Source organism: Pongo abelii, chromosome 1, assembly GCF_028885655.2.
Source record: "Pongo abelii isolate AG06213 chromosome 1, NHGRI_mPonAbe1-v2.0_pri, whole genome shotgun sequence".
In the NCBI taxonomy this organism is placed as follows: domain Eukaryota; kingdom Metazoa; phylum Chordata; class Mammalia; order Primates; family Hominidae; genus Pongo; species Pongo abelii.
Window position 1 is genome coordinate 167,898,827 of NC_071985.2, and position 15,528 is coordinate 167,914,354.

Consider the following 15,528-nt stretch of genomic DNA (forward strand, 5'->3'; position numbering starts at 1 on the left):
TTACTGCCTCAACTGTTGCACGACAAGCAGATGGTGGGCAAAGGTTTGGATTTTGCATTCAGAGTCATGTTAATGTGTAATGGAACAGAGAGACAATGGTACAAAAGTCGGGAGTTAACCTGTGTTCAATGCTTCACCATCGCTTGTTTACCTGCCAGCATTTTAAGAAGGATGAGTTTATCATCAAGGCCTTGTTTAGAGTGGGAGTGAGGGGGTGATTTGCTCTCAGGAAGGAAAAGTGAGCAGGATCTGGATAGCTCCAAGGAGCTCAAAAGCCTATGTGTGAGCACCATGGCTGGGGATGGCTCAAGGGTAAAGGCCACTTCAGGGGCACAACCCAATGGACACCGAAAGGATAGGTAAGGAACACGAGCTTGCTTCCTTCATAGATTAGCCTGGGCCCGAGCCCAGCCTACTTTGACAGTCTTTTATTCTATTCATAAAGGTCTTATGCAGGAAAACTAAGACTCATCTAGCAGCTTTCTTTTCTTAAGCAAAGAAAAAGGAATGTCATTAAAAAGGTGAACATCACTTTGGTGAGCTCTGCTATTTTTTTTTTTTTTTTGAGAGAGGGTCTCGCTGTGTCGCCCAGGCTTGGGTGCAGAGGTGCAATCATAGCTCACTGCAGCCTCAAATTCCTAGGATCAAGCAATCCTCTTGCCTCAGTCTCCTGAGTAACTAGGACCATAAGTGTACACCACCATGACTGGCTAATTTTTAATTTTTCTGTAGAGATGGAGTCTTGTGATATTGCCCAGCCTGGTCTTGAACTTTTGGCCTCCGACAATCTTCCCATCATGGCTTCCCAAAGCATTGGGACTACAGACATGGACTAGCTCCATTATTCTTGATGTGAGGCCGTAAGCAGAACCAAGCAGACTCAAGGCCCTTGGTTGCTTGGACACAAGTAGCTATTAATAATATCTAGGAACAAGCTCAGTCTTCTGAGTCAGGAAAACCTGGGCTGGAGTCCTGGCTACACTGGTCACCAGCAGCAGAAGCCTGGGCAAGACGCTTCACATCCCTGGCACCCTTGTCTTCTTTGTTTATCAACGTGAAATCATAGCTGTTTCATAGGATGCTAGAAAGATAAAATGAGATGTTTACAAAGGTCCTAAAACCACACATTTCACTCAGTAGGTTTTCAATAAACAGTACCTATCTTAAGTCTGCGTTAGTGTTGGAGGGTATTAAATATAGCAGCCTTTCCAAGTTCTAAGTAAGAAAGAAGCCTGTTAGGATAATGGAAGCAAACTGAATTAAGAGCTGGGTAGAATGACAGAATGCGAGGTCAGGTTGGCATCTTAGAAACCATCTGAACCACTCTCTTTGCTTAAAGGTGAAGGAACGGTCATGTGTGGCAATAGGAAAAAAAAAACAAAAACAAGAAAAGATGTCCCTTTAATTTTACTTTTGTCATAACATTTTCAAGATAACTTTAATTTTTACAAAATCATTTAAGGGAAAACTAGTGAGTTTGTTGAAGAAAACAAGAAATAGATTGACCACGAAATAAGCATTATGTTTCAAAGACCATGAAAAAGTTATTTGTCTCTTTTTGGTCTCAACTAGCGAGGGAGGTGAGACCAAACTGCTCAACTGCTGGACAATCTCAGCAAACACACCCACTGTTGAGACTTACTGAGTGACTCAGTGTTGGCTAGAATTGTCCATTTAGCTGGAGGGGAAGAGGGAGGGAAGGATGGATGGAGGAGTGAAGTATGGAAGTAGGGATCAGGCCACTTTCCGTACTTCTCCCAAACTCCAAAGGCAATGATCACATTGGAGGGTCAGCTAAACACAAAGGGAAGTGAAGAAAGAAGTTGGAAGATATTCCTGTTTCCAAAAAAGCACAGATTTTCCTCTTTTGAGTATTCTATAGAGTAACTCTCTCTGTTTCCTAGTTTGTAGAAATTTTCTCTATGGCATAACTACTCTAAATTGTGCAATTTTCCTCATATCAGACTTATTTTTCTCTATACCTGGTTCCCTAGCAAACCTGAGCTTTATCTATATATCTGATACGCACCCCATCTCCACAGCTGGCATTCAATTGCAACTCTAAATTCTAAAGTGCTCAGAGTCAATATAATGCACTGACGATTCATAGACCTGACTGGGCATTTTCACTGCATAAATCTAAAAAGTAAACAATCTTATTATGTTTGAGAGGATGGATGGGGAGGAGACTGGTCTATATTTCCACTAAGGTAGCCAAGAAATATTCACATGAAGGGACAATGGGAGAGGAGCTAGCAAGAGTTTGGGCAGTACTTAGAAGGAAGATGCATTCGTTATCATATAGATTACATATGGCAGTGAATTGACAGAGGATTCACTGGGACATCTTCAGAAAGTAAGTAATGTGTTTCAACACCACTAAAGTGTTAAAATAGGCTTCTTTTCTTCTCACCAGTATGAAAAGTTAGACAGGAGTCACTCCCAAGAATAGTAAAGGACACTCGCTGGGGACAGTCATGATGCGTGAAGAAGGGATACATATTTTTAAGGCAGCAGGAATAAATTTCATCATCTTTCCCAGAAGACAGCAAGAATTATTCAAGGTGGCCACCAAGTCTGGAAACCAGGCAAATCTTTTAACAAATGGTTTACTAATATGTTATAATGAATGACAAAATATTAGTATCTAATTCTAGACTTTATGGCCACCCCATAGGATGAATCTTTGGAACAGGAAAAAAAAATAAAGATTTTGTTTTCTCATAATCATAAAGCTGTTATACTCAGTCCAGGTACAGCTAGTACAACATTCTGCTCAACCCCACAGGCTCTATTCCCTTTACCACATATTTATAATATGTTTGGGTCACTCACAGGAGTGAAACACCGTCAGCATCAATAGTTAGCAGCACTTTCAAAATACATTTTATTGTCCTGAATAGAAACCTTAACTATTCGATTAGTCCAGTAATTCCAAATGGTCTTATTACTCCTATACATAAGATATGATCTTACAACATTTATGTAGCTAAATACTTAACTTTCCATGCTTTTTGGGGATTCCCAAAAGACTTTAGGGGGTTCCCAAGACTTTTAGGGTTTTTTTTTCCCACAATAAAAGAAAGGAACAGTGTCAATCCATAGAGTCAGACCAGCAGTTTAATAAGATCCTCTTCATAGCTCAGTTCTCAGTGCATACAGAGATTCAATACAGCCCCATCGCTCTCAGTACTTAGAATCTGAGAGGGATAAGAGCAATAACTATTGTTTAACAGCCTAAGAGTGAAAACAGATGTCCAAAAAAAAAAAGAAGCCAAATTCTTTCATCCCAGGATGTTGAAAAGGAGAGACTCTATGGAGTGTGGATGTAGAAAAGGAGTTATTCCTACTGGAAAAAAATGAACTGTGGACACAGTCACTCCAGAGAAACAACCACTGTGAGTAAGTAGCTTCAATTTCACTGTTACCAGGAGGGCACACACCAGAAAGCCTGGGACAAAGCCTGGGCTAGAGCCCTCAGGATTCATTCTCAGGCTTCCTGGTGCTGTGGTTCAACAGCCTTTGTGGGGATGGGGAGACCCAGAGATTATCACCATCACGTGTAAAAAATATTACCACAGCAACAGCTGTCAAAAACCAGCTGGAGCTGAAGTTACACACCATTTGAAATCCACACTGCACTTGCTTTCTTGTGATGGGCTTGAGACATGTGCAGAGACACCTTAAACATGTGTAGGTGACCACCCTTTTGAAAGGCAGAGGAGGGCCTCTTCGTGAACTCTTTCTACTCATTTGTTTTCCTATCAGTTCACCATTTCAACTAGAAAAGATGCTGCAAGCTACCTCAGCTAGCTTCTAATTTGGACACAGCACCGATACTACACACACTATTGAATGAATGACCACATCTTCCTGGTTCTTCCATTGGGCAGGGTCAATATGCTTCTTTGGACTGAATAGGTGTGATCTTGTTCGAGAAAAGTGTGTAAACGTAGGGCCAGATTTTGTTCGTCTCCGTTCCGGAAAATTGGTGGAGCACTCCTCGGCTCCTGAAATACAAAGTCCAACATACAATGGCTTTTTAAGTTTCTTTTCCACATATTAGTGCAGAAGATCCTAGATATAAAACAAGCATGATCTCATGGTCTATATCATATACCACACTAAGTGCTAAAAGAGCCCCTTTCAAAGGTATCAACATCTCCGCTGGGTGTACCTAAATGTCATAGCTTTTGCAATTCTGGTATGCTTGTCATGATGCCACCTTTTTTCTCCCCTTTAAAACATATCAAAGAATAGCATTATAGGGGCCATTCCAAACGTGCCCCAATATATAATTTTCAAAAGGGAACCACTGAAAAGCTTTACTAAAACCTTTATTACTTAATCAATCATGGAACACATAATTGATGTATCATAATAATATGATCATAAAACTCTGATCTTAAGGTTTGCTAAATTTTGGGGGGACTACAAGGCCAGAAAGTGATTGTGACAGAGTATAAACTGCTGTTTTGAATGCACTCAGTATAAAGTTTTGTTTGACTTGCATGTTATTTAAAAAATTTAAATATGTTACCAATATGAAAACTGAGATTCCCCCTCACACACACACACAGAAAACCAGATTTCTGCTATTCCTGAAAAATGGGAATCATTGGCCTGTGTGCCCTAGAATGATAACTGGCTGGAGCAGCCCAAGACCTGTCCAGTTCAACTGTCACTCAACTGTCTAGCTTGACACATCCCCCACCATGTTTGAGACTCATTTCCAATACCTGCCCTAGCCCCTGCAGCCATCTGAATTTTTAACTCTGGTTTATGGTTTTAGCCTTTTTTTGTTAAACTCCTTACAGACACTTCAAGAAGGGACACACCAAAAGTCTCTTCTAATCTTCTATCCAAACCAGATATTTGTATGTGGGAGTATCAACATATGTGGGACCACTATCTCAGTCACTTAAATTTTTAAGAAAATGAAAATAAATCTCAATGTTGTTTTACATCCAGAACAGACAGAGATGATCAGGTTTGGGTCCTCATGTTCTAACAGTTTCAGGATAAAAGTATTGAACCTTATCTTTCACGTACAGCTCCAGCATTTCATCTGACTTCTGGGAAGGTTTTGGATCACTAGTGTTTATCTGTCTTAAAGAAACACTACTCTGCCTCAGCCCCGTGTTCTTCCCAGCAGGCTCCACACCTTTCCAGTCTGTCCTTTGTCATGAAAATATTGAAGCACACTCACTTGTATAATTCAATGACTGGCTTTGCCACATCTTTGTACTGTCTTAGCCTGGCAGCAACTGCTTCGGGTTTATCATCCTCCTGCTGGACTAATGGTTCACCAGTGACGTCATCAATACCCTACAAATACCAAATAAACCAATTAATATAGACAACAGTTGGGCCATTTCATAGGTTAAAAACTTTTCTGTGCAAAACCATGTATTCACCTTTAACTCCTACCACATGATGAATTAGGCCTTGGTGACAGTGGTAATTTTAAGAGTAGTAGAAAAAGAAATAGCACACTTAACAGTATGTTAACCTTATTTCCTGGGAGCTGACATTAAATCTTTATTAACAGTTCAGATCTTTTCAAACATGTTCCAGTGCTGTTGATAAATGGTACTTTCCATTCAGCCTAAAATTCCATGCAACCTCTCCCAACAACAAACCTTGTTATCTTGGTTCTCTAAATATCCCTAAAACTACCTTGTCTTCTAAAATAAAGCCTGAGTTCTTAATGTGGAAAACAAAATCTCAAAAAAACAACTTGGCTTAACTTAGGAAAAATACTAATCTAGGAGAATACAGTTCAGTACCATCTCTGCCAGCTTTCCAATTCTATCCTGGAGCTTCTATGAAATTTCTCTTATTCAGGTTATTTTACTAGATCAAATAATGACATACATTGTAGGAACATACAGAAGGGAAAAAAAACTGAAGTGACTGTGTCGTCACCTAAATTATATTACTCAAAAGGGAAGCTGGTGTTGGATTTGTTAAATCCTTTATTTTAGCTTTTCTTATGTGTTGCTTCTTTCTCAATGTAAAACAATAAATATACCTTAACTGCTAGTTCTGATTAATACAGGTTTTATTTTATTTATTTATTTATTTTAAGACGGAGTCTCACTTTGTTGCCCAGGCTGGAGTGCAATGGCTCGATCTCGGCTCACTGCAACCTCCGCCTCCCGGGTTCAAGTGATTCTCCTGCCTCAGACGAACAGGTGGGATTACAGGTGCCTGCCACCATGCCCAGCTAATTTTTGTATTTTTAGTAGAGATGGTGTTTCACCATGTTGGTCAGGCTGGTCTCGAACTCCTGACCTGAGGTGATCCACCCGCCTCGGCCTCTCAAAGTGCTGGTATTACAGGCATAAGCCACTGCGCCTGGCTGGTTTTATGTATTTGATTTGAAAATTTATATGATTTTCTGCAGTATGTTTGTCTAATTATTTTGCTAGCTTTCTATTCTCTCCCAAAAATCTCATGAAGGACATTATAATAAAGTTATAGCTGATATCATATATAGGGTTAAATATTGAATACACTTACTATAAGTTTGGGGAAAAAGGCAACAACCCCCCACTCTCATCATATGTAATATTTATCAGTTGGTTGGGGCGCAGTGGCTCACGCCTATAATCTCAGCACTTTGGGAGGCCAAGGCGGGAGGATCACTTAAGGTCAGGAGTATGAGACCAGCCTGGCCAACATGGCAAAACCCTGTCTCTACTAAAAATACAAAAATTAGTCGGATGTGGTGGCGGGTACCTGTATTCTCAACTACTCGAGAGTCTAAGGCAGGAGAATCACTTGAACCCAGGGGCGGAGGTTGCAGTGAAATCATGTCACTGCACTCCAGCCTGGGTGACAGAGTGAGACACTGTCTCAAAAAAAATTTTTTAAATAAAAATAATAAAAAATAAAAAATAACATTTATTTTAGTGAAACTCTTAACCACTAAAATTAAGGAAAAGAGAAATAGAAGGCATGAATTAGAATATTTAAAAAACGACATATTTAAAGGTGTATTAAAATAGGAATTATTAAATTACCCATGACAATCAGGGACAAACATTCTGAGAACTGAAAAAATTTAAAAAAACACAAAAAACCTTGATTTTCAACTTGTTTTAATCTCCCCAGGAATCATGCCTCCTTAAAATTGCAAAATGGACACGTTTTGAATTTTGCCTCCCACGTCCATGACTATTACTCATCAGGGGAGATAGTCACAAGAAATAAACCTGTCAAAAGGTAGGCCAGAACAGAACTGAGAGGCACAGGCAACTCAACTGGATAATCAGAAACTGGCTATAAATTTGAAACGCACTAAATTCCATTACAGCTCAGGGCCTCGGGTATATGACTTATTCTTATGATTTATGAGTGAGCCATGTAATTATCACATGTGTATTCCGTGGTTGTTAACCCAGCATGATAAGAGAGATGGGGATGGGCGAAGGCTATATATTACCTCTATTGCCACCTTCTTTATTTTACTTACAGCCACAAGGCTCAGAAAGTCATTTCCAGAATTTCAGAGCATCAGCAAATACAACCCTGTTTCCAAAAAGCAGAATGATGCTACAGCAACAGCGTCCCTCCTTCCCAGGGAATCCAGCCACCACTGACATAGGAGTTAAGAAGAAATCACTTAGGCAGATGGTATAAGGGCATGGGAGTCCTCAGTAAGGCTTTTCTCTTTAATGAAAAGCAGCCCCAAATCATTTTCTAACAAAGAGCAGCCTGTAAAGTCAAGCTGCAGACATAGACAAGCAAGCTGGGAGCTTGCACGGGGGAATGCTGGCTGGAACTAGGGACTAGACATGTTCAAGATGGCGGCTCCATCTTCCCTTCTCTTTGTCAGCCACGTGTACAATAAGAAGCGGGGCAGGGAGAGTTCATTTGTATAATGAGGTTAGGTTGGGGCTACCAGCCTTTCCCCAGCACTATGTAAACGTCATGCCTGATCCAAACAATCTGTGAGCCCTATGTAAATCAGACACCATCTCTTCACCCTGGACTATAAAATCCAGGGCATCCACCACCAGCTGGTCTTTTCCACTTGGACCCCCCTCTATCTCTATAGAGAGGGCTGTTTCTCTTTCTCTTCTCTTCTGCCTATTAAACCTCCGCTCCTAAACTCCTTGCATCCGTGTCCTAAATTTTCCTGGCATGAGATGACGAACCCCAGGGTATATATCCCAGACAACATAGCCACTTCCCCACAGCTGGTAGAGTTGGTCTAGGTTAGCACTTTCACTATGGTCTTCAAAAGCAGCATGGTAATTGCAGATGTTCTTTGAGGGAAACCCAGGCTTTGAAAAGCAACTCAGTGGTAAGGCTTTTCAAATTTTATGAGAATCTCTGCGTCAGCAGGTCTGGACAAATGCAAAATATAAAGCGTCTGTGTTGGACTTCAGTGTTCCCATCTGTATTGTCAGAACTCCTTTTTTACTCCCACCCATTTTTTCCCCCATCATAGCTTCTCGAGACAGATATCAGGAAGGGATCTAATACAAGAATTACAGAATTTTTACGTTTTTTGGAGGTGGGAGGGAGGCCAGGTCTTACTCTGTCGCCCAGGCCGAAGTGCAGTGGCACAATCACAGCTCACTACAGCCTTGACCTCCCAGGCCAACAGGGCCTGCTTTTACGTTTTTAAAAAGAAGACTTCAAAAGGAGTGCTTAGTAAAAAAGCCTCACTGGGACTTTACTGACACAATGGCACCCAGGAGTTGGGAAGCCATTCTTAGCCCCTTGAAGAAATTTTCTATAGTAATTACTGACTCCATCCATACCCAAGTGTAATGTTTCCATAAAGACTAACCTAGTAAGGTATGTATTCCACATTTGAATAACAAGTAATACTATTAACCATCCAAAACTGGAGTTCACTATTATATGATAAAGACAGCTCAATCTGTCTTTATCAGATAGTCTTTATCATAAACCAAATACTCTTTATCAAAAAAACAATAATTCTTTAAGAAAATTTGTTAAAATATCTTTACACATATACCTTTACACATGTCTAAATTTAGGTAACTGTATCAATGTTATACTTTGAACTTTTTAAGGGTAATCTTTTTATTAATTTAGCCTGCCCTAGTCACTTAACTACCCACTCTGCACATCAACTATGATTACTTTCCCTCATCCAGTTCCAGCCCAGGATACAGCCCTCATGACTTTCTCCCTGATCTTATAAAGCTAGAGGTCACACACTCACACACACAAACAGATATACATAAAGAGGTGTAGTCCCTGTTTTACAAAAATGGGATCATTCTGCTGTTTGCACTTCTCATTGAAAAATACTTTCAGGGCCATGTGCAGTGGCTCATACCTGTCATCCCAGTACTTTGGGAGGCCGAGGCAGGTGGATCACTTGAGGTCAGGGGTTCGAGACCAGCCTGGCTAGCATAGTGAAACCCTGTCTTTACTAAAAATACAGAAACTAGCCAGGCATGGTGGCACATGCCTGTAACCCCAGCTACTCAGGAGGCTGAGGCAGAAAAATCACTTGAACCCGGGAGGCGGAGGTTGCAGTGAGCTGAAATCATGCCACTGCACTCCAGCCTGGGTGATGGAGCGAGACTCCATCTCAAAAAAGAAAAGAAAAAAGAAAAACACTTTCAGAAGATTTCTCCATGTCAAAAAACTATAATGCTCACCTGGTAGAATGGCTGAAATCTAAAACACTTACCACACTAAATGCTGGTGATGATACGGAGAAATAGAAACATTTATTGCTGGTGAAAATGCAAAATCAAATAACCAGTTTGGAAGACAATTTGCCAGTTACTCACAAAGCTAAAATATACACTTACAATCCAGCAATTACACTCCTTGGTCTTTACCCAAAATAGTTGAAAACTTACATTTTGCAGAAAACTCTGCACGTGAATATTTGGAGCAGCTTTATTCATAAATGCCAAGACATGGAAACAAGATGTTCTTCAAAACGAATAAACTGTGGTATATCCATACAATGGAACATTATTCACTTACAAAAATAAATGAGCTACCAAGCCTCCAAAAACACAGAATGTGTAGTGCATATCACTAAGTGAAAGGAGCCAAGTCTGACAAGCAGACATACTATATGATTCCAACAATATGACATTCTATAGAAGGCAAAACTACAAGGACAGTAAAAAGATCTGTAGTTTTCAGAAGTTTGGGGAAAATCAGGGAGGAATTAATAGGTAGAGCACAGGAAATATTATAAGACCATGAAACTATTCTGTATAATGCAGTAATGATGGAAAAATGTCATGTCATTGTGCATTTGTCAAAATCCATAGACTATAAAACAGAAAATGAAAATGTCAATGCAAACTATAAATTTTAGTTAATAACTTTTCTATATTAGTTTATTAACTGTAACAAATGTACCACACTAATGCAAAATGCTAATAATGGAGAAGCTAGGGTGAGGGAGGGGATTTTCCATTTAATTTTTATGTAAACCTAAAGCTTATCTAAAAATCAAGTATATTAATTTTAAGTAGTGCTAATTCATTCTTTTTACTGACTATATTATATTCCAAGATGGTGTAAATATTCTCCAATGTATTTAACCATTCCACTACAGATGAACATTCATTTATTTTTTTGAGATTTTTTTGGTTTTGTTTTTTGCACACTACAGCAACACTGAAACAAGTATCAACATATACATGACCTAACCTGCTAATGCTTCCATTTCCACAGCTATTCTCTTAAAAGTAGCCTGAATTAAATATTTACTTAAAATTCTCAATGTACATTGTTATGTTGCTTTAAAAAGAGGCAAGTAATACTTTAGCTAACAAAAAAAGGGAGTATTATTTTCCCCAGATCCCACCAGGAATAGACTTTTAGTTTTTTAAAATAAAATAAATATATAATTATATACATTGTATACATATATTTATCAGTAATAAATATAAAATTAAAATTTTTATATTTTGATTTTGCCAGTCCAATGGATCCAAAGTGATATCCTATTTAAATACTTAAATGTCCCTTCTCTGACAACTACATTTGAACATTTAAAAAGTGTTTTTTGGTCATGTAGACTTGTTCTTTTTTGAATGGTCTACTCATATCGTTTTCTCCACTCTTCAATGGAAATTGTTTGTCTTTTTCTTGTCAGATTGTGAAAGCACTTTGTATATTCTTACATGTACATGAGGTGGATTGAAGTCCAGGTTATATACCCTTCCACTAGGAGGGTGAATCCAACGGCGGCTGAGACGATCTTTAAGTGTTTCAAATGGAATATTCAAACTGATCACTAGATCCACTTCACAGATTTTGTCCAGGGCTTCGGCTTGTCCTAATGTCCTAGGAAAACCTAAATGCCAAAAACAAAACAAATCAAATGCAAGATATTGCCCAATTCGAGTTAGTTCTTGAAACATTTTCAATGACAGAATTAAATCTGCATACACCATTCTAAAAGGAGCTTTACACTATCTGGGTGATGGGATCATTTGCATCCCAAACCTTAGCACCGCATAATAAACCCATGTCACAAACCTGCACATGTATCCTCTGAATCTAAAAGTTGAAATTATTTTTTAAAAAAGAGCTTTAACCAAGAATATCTATCTCCATAAATGTAATATTAAAATAAAATATGCTATTCTATAACCTAGCTTCTGCATTTGGAAGACTCAAAGATTAAGGAATCACATGATAAAAATTTAAAATCTGCTAAACTAAAAATCACTAAACCAGTCCTGGCTCTAGTCCTTTCTCTGCTCTTAACTACCTGTTTGACCTTGGGGAAGTTACATCACCTCCATTTCCACTTCTGCTAAAGAAGTGAAGGGAAAGCATTATATCTTACATCCTTTTAACACTAGCCGTTTATGAGTAGGTTCTTAGGTTAGCAAAAATAACTATATGCATTTATTTTAGAGTCTAAATCAATTAAAGTATGATCCTCCATCCACACCTTCACCTGAGTCTGCACTTTAACCAAGGTAGGCAATCTGATTAACAGCATGGTGACTATCATAAATACTGTATCGTACACTTGAAATGTGCTCAGAGTTGATTTTCAGGATTCTCGCCACACACATAAGAAATCATACCTATGTGAGGTGATGGATATGTTAATTATTAAACCTGACTGTGGTAATCATTTCACACTGTATATATCAAAGCATCACACTGTACACCTTAAATATATACACTTACTTGTCAAGTATACCGCGATAAAGCTGGAAGAAATTTTAAATTGTTTTAAATCTATTTAAAGATTTTAAAAGGAACTAGAGTTTTTAAATCTATTGGGATAATGCAAAACTTATTCTTCTTACTTTTCTAAATGTGTGGAAATAACAAAATTAAAATTCGGGCTCATGGGCATCTCTTCCTTTTCTGATTTAAGTATAAGCTCTGGATGACCTCAGGAGTTAGGTCATATGACCCCAAATTACACTTTTCTTCAGAGATTGACCTGTTTAAATGTAACTCCAGGTTTGGCTCTGGTGGGGCTACATAGTGGTAACTTTTTCCTAAATAAATCACTCCAGTTTATCTGCTCTGACAAAAATCTTGCTGGATCTAATTCACTTTTTAAAAAATGTCTTTATATCCTAGTTAAAGAACCAGGTGGATGAAGAGCTGGAAGTATAATAAAAGATGCAACATCCAGAAGAGAAACTTTAAATCCATTCAGATAAGGATACCAGCCCATCTCTACCCTTTCAAAATTGGAAGTATCAAGATGACAACTTAAAAATGGGTATTCATGGCCCTGTAGCACTTACAATTCAAAGAATTCCTTTCCTTACTGCAGGAAGTTGGTGGCTCAAACATGAATGTGCAGCACTACATTGAAACCCCTAAGTCTGTGTGAATGCCAAGCTGATTTCTGAGTGCTCACTGAGTTGAACGTGACAAAATCCACCCACGCTACTGCTTCAGATACCTATTGCTTGCAAACTCTCCAATGCTCCCTCCAAAGCCTTCCTTACTGCCTGTGAGCCATCCACATGAAGTCCCCTCTCAATGACTGTCAGGTTCTGCCTTTCCCTGGACAACCCACTCTTCACTAAAATGTCAAGATGACAATTGGAATAAAAAGTTACCTGCAAGGCCAGGCACAGTCACTCACGCCTGTAATCTCAACACTTTAGGAGGCCGAGGCCGAGGCTGAGGCAGTGGGATCAAGTAAGACAGTGAGCTCCTGTCTCAAAAAAAAAAAAGAAGAAGAAAAGAAAGAAAAGGAGGGCAGAGAGACAGACAGAAAGAGAAAGAAAGAAAAAAGAAGAAAGGTACCTACAACCCAAACAACCTCAAGATCATCTATAAACTCTTTCCCCGCAAACCTCTGCCACATCAATGAAAAGCATTTTCTAAAGCAGTGGCTTCCAAAGTTATCTTCATTGAAATACAGAAAGAAAATATTTGAACTCTGGGGAAAGGGGAGGCAGGGAGGGCTTGGCTCATTCTTTTAAAAGAATGTCGTATTAGTGGTCGGGCATGATGGCTCATGCCTGTAATCCCAGCACTTTGGGAAGCCCAGGCCAGTGGATCACTTGAGGCCAGGAGTTCGAGACCAGCCTGGCAAAACTCCATGTCTACTAAAAATACAAAAATTAGCTGGGCCTGGTGGCGCATGCCTGTAATCCCAGCCACTAGGGAGGCTGAGGTACGAGAATTGCTTGAACCTGGGAGGCAGAGGTTACAGTGAGCTGAGACTGTACCACCGCACTCCAGCCTGGGTGACAGAGTAAGACTGTCTAAAAAAAAAAAAAGTATCGCAATCACATTAGTGAAATTGCATGGGTAAATAAATAATTTATACATAATTATCCATATAATGAAGATGTAAATTCAACCTTCTCACTGATAAATGTAAACAAAGAATTTTAGAGATCCCTCTTCTAAAGACCTGAAATCTTAGCCACAGTCTCTGCCTTGTTGTTCTAGCATCACTAACTGTGACCTTGACAAGAAAACAGTCTTCATATCCTTCGGATAGAGGTTGAGAGCTGGGAGCGGGGGAAGCACTAGAAAAGAAAAGAACAGGAAGCTCTAAAAGATAACATAACATTAGTTCCTCCAACAAATAAAAGCTCAAATCTTATTGGCTAGTTTCTTTGTCTAATGAGGGTAACAAGCCAGTCTGCTCAGCTGAGCTCTAGAGCCCTCTGGAGGAGTAAAATGCAAAGTGTACAAAATAGGCTGAACTCAACAAGACAAATTTCAAAAACATGTTGGACAGCACCTGCTACCTACTGGACTCTCACATTCAGACCTGCTAATGACCACAGATGATAATTAATTCCAGTGGTTTAGACTACAAGCAACAGGTAACTGAAGCTGGTTTAGAAGGAACAACTATAGAAATAAACCATTCCACAACTTCAAGGGTTCTCCATTTGATGAGCACATCAAAATCACCAAGGAAGACTCAAAAGAAAAAATCAGGGTCGGACGTGGTGGCTCACGCCTGTAATCCCAGCACTTTGGGAGGCTGAGGCGGGTGGATGACCTGAGATCAAGAGATCAAGACCATCCTGGCCAACTTGGTGAAACCCCATCTCTACTAAAATTATAAAAATTAGCCGGGCATGGTGGCAGGCGCCTGTAATCCCAGCTAATCAGGAGGCTAAGGCAGGAGAATCAATGAAACCCGGGAGGCGGAGGTTGCAGTCAGCCAAGATCGTGCCACTGCACTCCAGCCTGGTGACAGAGCAAGACTCCGCCTCAAACAAAAAAAAAAAAGAAAGAAAGAAAGAAAAGAAAAGAAAAAAAATCAATGATGATGGATGCTCAGATCCTGTCCCAGACTTCCTAGAGTAGAACATCTAGGAGTGAGAGCAGGACTTGGGTATTTTCTAATATTTACCCCGATTCATGACGAACCACCAAACTTCTCAGTGACAGCAACAGTGCAAGTATGATACTAAACACTCATCTGCCCCATTTTTCTGTCAGGCTTAACTCTACTTCTAAGCAGGTAACAAACCACTTTAAAGAACAAGTCGCCTCTATCTCACTTCATCAGGAGTGAGCTGGGAAGGAAAGTCCCAAACACATGCAAATCTTTCCAGATTTACGAAGTCCCTAACTTAGCCACCTGTTTGTGACATTCTTCTCCAGAGGCGCTCATGTACTTGTCCAGTATCTTACCTCTAAGGAAAGTGGTGGCAGGGGAGGCAAGCATGGTATATTAGTAAGAACAATGAACCAGACATAAGTCAAAGATCTGGGTGCCACTCACTATTTCAAAAGTGAGGAGAAACAGCCTTAAGGTAGACACACTCAGGACTCAATAACACATTAGGTATAAGCACACGCTGTGGAAACAGACACACCTGGATTTAATCCCTAGATTTATCTCTACCTGGAATCAGACACACCTGGATTTAATCCCAGGACTTTACCTAGCCATAACTGTGAGAACTTTGGCAAGTTTCATATACTCTCGGATCCTTAGTTTCATCAGATGTGAAACAAGGGGCTGGGCACAGTGGCTCACGCCTGTAATCCTAGCACTCTGGGAGGCCAAGACGGGTGGATCACTTGAGGTCAGGAGTTCAA

General features: G+C 39.7%; 1 protein-coding gene across 10 annotated transcripts in view; it reads right to left on the reverse strand.

Annotated features, from left to right (window-relative positions):
• Positions 1-532: 532 nt before the first annotated feature.
• The window catches only part of AK4 (adenylate kinase 4), an 81,436-nt gene continuing 66,440 nt past the window's right edge, over positions 533-15,528 (reverse strand). For 9 of the 10 annotated variants that reach the window (XM_054541845.2, XM_009249418.4, XM_063720766.1 and 6 more), the window contains 3 exons: positions 11,148-11,320; positions 5,210-5,328; positions 533-4,010 (listed from right to left, as the gene is read on the reverse strand). In XM_054541845.2, the coding sequence (XP_054397820.1) occupies positions 3,896-4,010; positions 5,210-5,328; positions 11,148-11,320 (407 nt within the window). In that variant the 3' untranslated portion in view covers positions 533-3,895. 10 annotated transcript variants of the gene reach the window in all.